The following is a 9,928-nucleotide window of genomic DNA, read 5'->3' as shown; positions in this document are numbered from 1 at the left end:
TGTCACATGATTTCATGTTGATAATATAGTGTTTATTACAGAGAAAAGTGAAGTTACAATGTAATAATATTGATTGTTGGCTTGACAAAGCGAGCTTACCGTTCTTTGTTGTGCACTGTTTTCATGGGTCACAGATTTTTGAGCTAGAACCATAAAACTTGGCAGGATTGTAGAAGAACGCCAACATATTTCAATTCTGCCACAAATGATGTCACGAATGGCATTTTTACACATGAAATACAAACTCATATAGCCCACATATTAGTAAAAACCTGGGATACCATAGCAATGCCCTAGCAACATTATCAACGTCTGGGACACTATAGCATGCCCTTGCTACACCTTAGCAACCTGAGATAACATAGCAATGGCCTAGTAACACTTTAGCAGTCACTTGGGATTCCATAGCAATGCCCTAACATCTTAGCATCCAACTGGGATAGCATTGCAATAGCCTAGCAATACCTTAGCAACAACCAACATAACAATGGCCTAGCAACATCATAGCAACCACCAACATAGCAATGGCTTAGCAACACCATAGCAACTACCTGGGATAACAGCAATAGCCTGGCAACACCAGAATGTTCACCTGGGAAAACATAGCAATGCCCTAGATACAACTTAGCAACCACTTGGGATAGCATAGTGACAGTTTTATCACACCTTAACAAGCACCAACGTAGCAATGGCCTACTAACACCATAGCAACCACCTGGGATACCACAGCAGTAGCCTAGCAACATCTTAGCAACCATCTGGGACACCATAGCAATGGCCTAGCAACACTGTAGCAACCACCTGGGATACCATAGCAACACCTTATCAACCATCTGGGATTTCATCGCATCACCTTAAGTTTAAGGAACCGGTTTTGTTGAGCCAAGTTTATTCACAAAATTTCGTCTTATAGAGAATATTTTTTTGTTGGTTTTTTTTTAATAAGAAAAGAAAAAAACTACAAAAGTAATGAAGGTGACAGACACTCAGTGTTATTTAATTTTTTTACTTTAATTCATCCTGACCTGAACAAACTGCATGGCCATGGAAAAGGACAGAGGACTGTTGCACTCTTGAAAACAATACATTGAAATTAATATGAAACATTTAAATTATTGTCATATATACAAATGCGGTTGTTCTGAACCTACATAGCAGTTATGGAAATACAGTCTGTAGCTGCTGCACTGAGTACAATCTCCAAAAAATCCACAAGAACAGGATTTGTTCATCACGCAAAACATCGCCGAATGGTTTGCATTCTACATTCATAACATGAAGAGAGTTTATGGAAGAGGCACAGGCTGGGAAACGATGTACAATGGCAGTGTTTCTGACGTCATCACGCATTTTCACGTTTGAAATCAAGGTGAAGGAGAACGACCTGAAAATCCTCCATGTTTGGAAAAGTGCATTTGACTTGCAAAGCTAAAGACAGAACAGTATACCAAGCAGATAAGACCATTTTTGGGTGATTGACTGCTATTAAACGGGCTGATGGCTCTTAAAGGTTCCTCAGTGGTTCTTGGTTGGATTTACAGTGCTAGGAAAGAACCTTACTTGGTATGGAACCTAGAGGTTCTAAATAGGTTCTTCACACTCGCACCCCTCACTTGCAAAAAAGTTTCTTTCTAGCAGTGGTAGGCTCTCTAAAGAAGTGGTCCTCAGGGCCCCACAGGTGGGCCACAATTTTGCTTGAGCAAAAATGTGGAGGCGGCTCTGAGGACCACTTCTTTGGAGAGCCTTCCATTGAAAGGCTCTTTAGGGAACCAAACGGGTCTTCAAATCTGGATCCTGAGTCCAGATTCCTCTCTCCATTTTGTAGTCACTGGTAGGTACGACATTAGATGGCCAGACGTCCTGTTAAAGAGGCACTCCAACCAAAATACATCAATGTAACCATGGCTACATTGCCTGTCCAGCTCTTACAGCCGTCTAGAAACATCCTGAGATTGTCTGGTTTAAAAACCAAGAAATCCCCCTTCTGATAATGTAACTTGAAGGCGGGAGGAAAAACTACAAGAACATTGGGGTGGATACTTGGCAGCAGGCTGTTTTATCCTCGCTAGCTGGCCATCACGTCTACTTATTAGCCTCTACATCAGTGGCTATGTTAGCAGCCAAGATTTCCTTATTGCCGTGGGGAGTCCCAGTTGTTTTATGATGGACATTCACAAAATAATTGTGAATTCTGTCAAAACAGTGAGGCTGATGGATGAAATACGGCACTCCACAACACAACAAATTTCACGTTAAGTGCTAGTTTTTGGCGGGAATTCCACCAGTGATTACAAAATCCAGGACTGGAAACAGGATTTGAAGAACCTCTGGTGTTTGGCACTGCTCCAAAGAACACTTCATATAATATATTCCATGAATACAGTCTTTTTACCAATATACCATTATAATAGTTATATATTTGCTGTTTAGTGGCTGATTGTATCTCCCCAACATTGGTAAATCACAGCATTGAATATTTCAAGTAAACCAAACAAGCTGCTTGCCAACATACATTCACTGAAATTGTAGAAACACAAGGCTACAGAGCATGCATCCCTCTCGGACTTAACCCTAAAAATAATAATAAACCAAACATATATTAATATTTACTAAGACTATACAGCAAAATTGCCATCATTAAATTGAACGAAACTAAATTTAACACTGAGAAATACATTTGTTGGCATTGTACTGTATGTTATATCTATGTTAGTACAACACAAAGCTACAAAAACAAATAAAATACCATATAAAATGCAGTCTACAAAATAAAAACCCTCCACCAGAGATTCCCTTTGTGGAAGCTAACACTAAAAGTGCCACTAGGGGGCGACCTAGTTATGCAGCACAGTAATAGCACTGTGTTTTCAAGGCCAACTGACAGGTGTCAGCACAGTTTCACTTCTGATTGCCAACATGTTCTGGTATAAAAAAAGAAGGTGAAGGGGATTTTGTACATAAATAAACATTATTGTACAGCCATTGGTTATAAAGCATTAAAAGATAAAAACAGTATGCATCAACATCATCGCATAATTCACCTGTACCTGCTTAGCTTTAGGGTACGGCTAAAACGTCCATTATAAAATGATATTTGCTGTGATTGAGACGTCAAGTGAAGCCCAGTCATTGCAGTGAACGGCCAGACTCGTGTCATTTTGACGAAAGCAGCCGCTGCCCGTTAGGTAGTCTCCATTTGTTAGCAAACTTCGGCTATTTTACGCTAATCATAGGGAATCTCAGAGATTCCCACATTACGGTGTTCCTATAAAAGTCCCACGTCCATTTTATTGACTTACCGACCACTCAAGGTCGTTCTGTTAAGGTCCCTGATTCTCTTAAATGGGAATTCCACCAACGTTTCCACATAATTCTGTTTTTAAGAAATAAACAAAGTTTTTCAAAGTGGTTTGATTACAAATGCTAACCAACTCGGGTTTGTTTACAGTGGTGGTGATGGGAACCCAGGGTCACAACATTTGCAAGTATACCCACTTATTTACTATCCAAAACTACCTGCATGGGTCATCTGAGTTTTATATGTAATGCTGATGGTAAAATAGCAGAAAACCTGAAAAAATAAGGTTTTTTGGGGACTATTTTACCTTAAAACACCATGTATCCTTCCACTTTCAAAGGATTTCAGGCAAAAATCTGATCTCAAACTCAAAACAGCATCTGCGAAAGCATATTTAGAATCATTTAGTGTTTAACTTTCTGTGAAGGAGCTTTTATAGGCATTAACTGGAGCAGTCGTGGAGGTTAGGGAACTGGCCCTGTGACCGGAAGGTCGCCGGTTCGATCCCCAGTGCCGACAGTCCATGACAGAGGTGTCCATGAGCAAGACACCTAACCTAACCCCCAATTGCTCCCTGGATGCCGTGGATAGGGCTGCCCACCGCTCCGGGCAAGTGTGCTCACTGCCCCCTAGTGTGTGTGTATTCACTAGTGTTTATGTGGTGCTTCACTTCACGGATGGGTTAAATGCGGAGGTGAAAATTCCCCGTTTGTGGGATTAAAAAAGTAACAACTGTTTCAGAAGTCTGGTTCCTATCACCACCACTGTGAATGTCAGAACGGTGCATTTCACATCAAGCCACTCTTAGTGGCTGTTTACATCTTAACCACTTAATTATGCAGAAAATTTGGAACGTTATTGGAATCCTGAGTAAAGGAAAATTGTTTTAAAAATGGTGTTATGTCGCCTCCCAAAGGCTTCCACTTTGATATTAGCTGCACTCAAGTGTTCGTGTACTACCACAAGTCTAGCAATGTGTCTTTCTCACGTTGGCTGGTTACTAATGAAAGCTTATTTGAACGCATTTCCCTATAATTAAGTTTAGCATTAAATGGCTCTTTGCCCAAAATGACCATATTTAGCTTGTGTTCCACGTAGAATGTAGTCTATGGGAGGTCATTTCTTGCTCATCTTCCATTAGAAGTAGCCTTTCACTAACAAACATCATTTCTGAAACTTCAAAAAGCGTTTTTTGCGATTTTCCTTTAAACAGCAAGAAACCATCCCCACTATTAGCATCGCCACAGCTACCACTGAATCATTATAGCTGACGTTCAAGTAACCATATTTACATATTTGTGCTGCTAATTAAATGTGCAAGTGAGTTTCTTTCTGGTACGTTGAAGTCTGAGCGAGATGGCTGGCCTGCTAGCTCAAACTAGCGGCAGCCGCCGTCTGTGCGACTGTACATTGAAGACCCTGTGACATAGACGTCATACACACTTAGTGTTCTGTGAGGATGATGATTTGGAGATCAGACGGTGTGGGTGAAGTTTCGGCGCCGCTCAAATGCCCTCGGCGTCCCCGGAGCCGGAGGACGAGGTGGAGGTGGACGAGTGCCGCCTCCTCCCGTGCGGGTTGCGGAGCATGGCGGGGTGGAAGCCGTCGTGCCGCCGGGCGTGTTTGCTCAGGTGGTCGCTCCTCATGAAGCACTTGGTGCAGAGCGGGCAGGAGAAGCGCTTCTCGCCCGTGTGCGTGCGGAAGTGACGCGTCAGCTCGTCCGAGCGAGAGAACTTCTTGTCACAGTCGGGCCAGGTGCACTGGAACGGTCTCTCGCCTGAAAACCAGAGCCGGCCACCAAGAAAGGAGGGTTAGAGAAACAGCATGCATTGCTCTATATACTGTTTATATGTATGCTATCATGGCCAAAAGTATATGGACACCTGATCATTACACCTATATGAACTTGCTGGACACTAATATGGCCATGACCACACACCCCTGTGCAGCTGTTACAACATCCACTCTTCTTTGTGGTCTTACACTTCCTGGCTGAGCTGTTGTTACTCCTAGATGTCTCCATGTCACAATAATAGCACTTACGGTTGACTGGGGCAGCTCTAACAGGGCATTTCACAAAATGAAAAGCACTCAGACAGTGGCACGTTTAAAGTCACTGAGGTCTTCCGTAAGGCCCAGTCTACTAGAAGGAAATGGCATCATGGACATGCATTTGATTTAATACACTTACCAGTGTGGCCTGAACCCCTGCACTTCATAATCAAGGAGGGGTGTCCACATACTTTTGGCTACAGAATGTAATTGCCTGTTTGTATATTTCTATAGTGGACCTGTAGGGCTCGCTAAAGGCCCACTATGAGCTCATCGGCCGACCTGTAAACTCAAAGCAAATAAGTACACAAATGAATCACCCATAAATCACTGCGCCAGACTCTAGTGGACTTGGCTTTGCTCCAGAGTAACCTGGCAGAGCACGTGCTGCGTGTTTACAGCACGCGGTGGCGGAAGCGCGCGCACCCCTGACGTACAGCCCTGGCGCGCTCGCGCTCTGTGGAGAGGGGCGGGGCGGGGCGGAGGGGTACAGAGTGTACCGGCTACCCAAACTCAGCCATGACAGCGCAGCGACCGGCGGGGCGCCAACACATGATCACAGGCTCTCCGCGCGGCCAGACACCGACCGGTCCGACGAGCCCAGGGACGGTTCTAGTTTTTACGGGGCCTGCTGCTCCGAATGTCCCCGTTCCACCTTAAAACGGCTTCACCATTTAAGGTGGAACGGGTCGATCCGGATAGGAAGTTACCGCAGTTAGCCGTCCTGCCAAACGACGCGGAGCACGTGCTGTTGTTTTCTTCTTCGTGCTTTTGATGACTAACCGTTCCTCCCTCGCGCTCCGCCTTCGCGGTTACACCCCCCTCCCCGCCACCCACCCTCCTTTTCGCAGCACGAGCACCGATTCCTGTAAAAGACTCAAACGCTCTCGCGCGCGCGCACACGCACTTTTTGAACTGCCTCCCTTCGCCCCGCGTTCTCTCACTCACCTGTATGCACGCGCAGGTGTGCCTTCAGGTGGGAGGACTTGCCGTAGACTTTCCCGCAGCCCACCTGCGGCAGCGGTGCCGCTTTTCAGCGGGAGCGCGAGCGGGGAGCGCGTGCCTGACTCCGGCTGTGAGCCCGAGTGGAGCACGCGCTTAGGCTCCGCCGTGCCCGCGCCGCACCGGTTGAGCTCCAGCAGGATCCGCGCGACCATCAGCAGCGTGCGGCTCTCCTGGCTCTCCTTGTCCGCCGCCGCCGCGTCCTCCTCGCCGCCACCGGACACCAGACACGTGGCGAGCTCCGTCATCGGTCCCGAGCGGAGTCCTGTGTTCCGTAAAAGACCGGCGCAGACAAACAGCAGCGCGGCTCGAGCTGCTCCGAGTGACTCCGCTGCCTGGACGGAGACCGCCGAAAAGAGCCGAGAAACGCGGTTGCCGAGTTCGGTTCTGTTCGTGACGGGGCCGAGTTAGGATACCCGGGCTCGGCCTGACTCGATTCAGGGGTCGGTCTCTCGGTTTAGGACAGAGGTCCCGAAGTCGTGCCGCCGCGCGCCGCCTCGCCTCATAACTGCGTCAACTTTCTGGCCGCTGCCGTTTCTCTCCTGAAAGAAGCACTTTCGCGGAATCCCGGGTGTCGTCATCACCACCCCGCGCTCTGATTGGTCGCCGCTTTCGCTTCCACCACGCTTCGAACGCTTTACCAAGGTAACGGCGGACTGGCTGCGCAGCGAGCCAATCGCGTTCGCTGAGGGTGGATGGGGGCGTGGCCTGCCTGCTACATATACATGTACATCCCTCGTTGGAAAAGCTGAGGCGCGTCCTCATTACCGCTCCCCACTCCCCCTCCCCCCCTCAAACCGAGGGTCCCTACGTCCAAACAGCCCCCCCCACTCCCTCGCGCCAGTCTTACTACACTCTAAAGAATCATGGTTCTTCATGGGTTCTTTAGTATAGGAAACGTTCCGTTTAGAACCATGAGTAGTGTATTTCATGCGGTGAAATGGTTCTTCAGATTGATGGAGAATGTGTTGTATACGGGTTCTTTATTAGAACCTTTTTGAAAATGGTTCTGTATAGCACCAAAAAGGGTTTCTTCTGTTGTTACAATCCTGACATCATAAAACAGAACCCTTTCTGGTGCTATACAGAACCATTTTCAACAAGGTGTTTATGGAATCATACACAACCCACTCTCCATGGTTCCTCAAGGGTTCTTTAGTCAAGAGAATGTTTACAACCCATTCTCCATCAATCTGAAGAACCAGCCTGTTCTAGATAGAAAATGCTTCTGCTATTGGTACAATGTCAAGCTTGTAACTATACTGGTTCTATACAGAACTGTTTTCAAAAAGGTTCTATATAGAACCTCATACAACCCCATTATCCATCCATCTGAAGAACAACAATGTTCTATACAGAACCTTCTTGTTTCCACATGGCACGAAAAGGGTTCTGCTTTTGGTACCATGTCACCTTGTAACAATACTAGAACCTTTTTTGGTGCTATACAGAAACATTTTCCACAAGGTTCTCTATAGAACCATATACAGCACGTTCTCCATCCATCTGATGAACCATTTCACCACACAAAGGTACCATTTTAAGCACATAACAGTTTCTACACAGAACTCAGGGTCTAAATTAGAAACTATTCCCTTTACTAAAGAACCTTTGAAGAACCATCTTTTCTTCTGTTCTACTGGCTAACTGAGCTTTGGCATTGGGGCCACACAGGCGACCTCCACACCAACGTCGTGTGCCAGACGGTTTCTTTAGAACAGAGCATTTCAAACGGAACCGCTCTGAATGACTTTGTTCACATCTTAATGACTAATCCTGCTGAAATCTGGAATCTGGTGGAGTTTCCCCTTTAAGATGGCGAGGGATTCCCCTGAGAGGCAATGTGAGGGCAAGTGAACGAGGGGGCGTCTGGTCTGGAAAAGGAGCAGGGCTTGTAGGCCTCATTCACCGTGATTGATATCCTTGCCACAGGTCAAACTCAGGGAGGAACAGGCCTGGGAAAATGAAGGAAATTCACTCTGGAACAGCTTCTATAACATCTCTTTATAACATATTTATACAGCCTACAGTCAAGTATTGAAATGTTATAAGCTACTACTGCCACACTCGAAGTGCATCCTATTAAAGGGCCCATCTCCTACATTTACCTGTTTACCAATGACAGTGCTTGGCTGATGTTACCAAAAACACCATTTTCCAGCCTTTGGTTCTCCCTTACAACCAAACACTATTTCAGTTACCGTCCCTTTAAGACTGATATGCAAACGAGCTCGGTTCTGATTGGCTAAACCTCACACAGAAAGCAGTCCAGGCTGAAATACTCCATATAACTTTGGTGAACAGGCAACTTCTAAAGGCTGCATAGATGTATGTAAATTAGATGGATGTAAATTAGGCATCTTTGTGACATCACAAAATGTTTCAAGACTTTAAAGGGCCCATTACACTACATGTCTCTAGCCTTTATATTCCCCCTGAAGTCCATTTGTAGAAGCCCGTAACAGTTTGTGTGGTTTTTGTATCCCCAAAAGCAGTTATAATTCATTTTTATGAGGCAATCCAGGCTTGAAACACTCCTTATGACTTCAGTGAGAACGGGCGGGGCTGCACAGCTGCAGTCTGAGTAGGCCTTTAGGGCTGTTTTTGCAGCCTTAGTTTGCAGGATATGGGACTAAATGGACTGAACTTAAACAGTGGTTTACGTACTACACTGAAGCTTTTCTCTAAAAAACGTAGAAAACGAGTTTTTCCGTGAAGTGGGCCTTAAAAGAAGAAGAAAAAAAAACAGGAAAATGTAGGATATGGGCCCTTTAAGACAGTCTAACCCTCCAGCATCCACATGAATGGCCTAGGCAGAGAAGGAGCGGGAGGCGGGGCGGGGAGGGAGAAACTGACCAATAGGAAGCGAGGGGATTGGTGAACGCGGCCAATGGGAGCGAGCGTAGTGTGAGCTCGGCCAATCAGAGTGAGGGAATATGACTCTTTTCGGAGTAAATCGGCACGAGTTCAGTTCAGCCTGGGACACAATTCTGGGAACAGAATTATTTACATCGAAGACAGGAGTTCATACACGGGGCGGCTCTAATGGCGGCGAAAGGAAGCGGCGTTAGGAAGCGGCGTTTACAGCTTATTAATGATAAACATCATCTGACACGAAACAAGAGTCAATATCAGTGACATTACAGCCAATATGGGCCTTCGCGCTCAAGTACTTCACTTTTCCAGTGCCGAATTTCGAACTCTCCGTTCCACCTTAAATGGTGCAGAATTTAAAATTCCATTATGGCGCCAGAGGCAGAAGAATGGAACTGCTGCACCATTTAAGGTGGAACGGAGAGTTCGAACAAGAAGCTGGCGAGGTGGGAAACCCAGCTTCGGCCCTGCTGTTTAAAGCATCAGACTCGCATCTTAATCGCTGTAAACAATGATTCTCTGTGCTGGTGTCGCGTGACCAACATACACACTCCGCTTATGGAGCAACAGGGTCACCGAGTTTCATGTTTACCATGAAAGAAGAAAGCCGAGCGAGTCGTGGCTAACGCGGATAAACTAGACGAAACAGCCACATTTACTCGGTGACGTGCGCTCGCTGCTGGGCCTTGTGAGGAAAGGGGG

General features: G+C 46.1%; 1 protein-coding gene across 1 annotated transcript; it reads right to left on the bottom strand.

Moving 5' to 3' along the window:
- Nucleotides 1-4,023: 4,023 nt before the first annotated feature.
- Nucleotides 4,024-6,905, bottom strand: klf9 (Kruppel-like factor 9). Its single transcript, XM_017709632.2, is given in 3 exon segments — nt 4,024-5,075; nt 6,299-6,402; nt 6,404-6,905. Coding segments are annotated over 3 exon segments (573 nt in total). The 5' UTR covers nt 6,601-6,905; the 3' UTR covers nt 4,024-4,803.
- Between the last annotated feature and the right edge of the window lie 3,023 nt (nt 6,906-9,928).

The sequence above is a fragment of the Pygocentrus nattereri genome, chromosome 20 (assembly GCF_015220715.1).
Source record: "Pygocentrus nattereri isolate fPygNat1 chromosome 20, fPygNat1.pri, whole genome shotgun sequence".
NCBI classification, from domain to species: Eukaryota; Metazoa; Chordata; class Actinopteri; order Characiformes; family Serrasalmidae; genus Pygocentrus; species Pygocentrus nattereri.
Note: the sequence above shows the minus strand (reverse complement) of the source record. Positions and strands in the feature narration are given on the sequence as shown.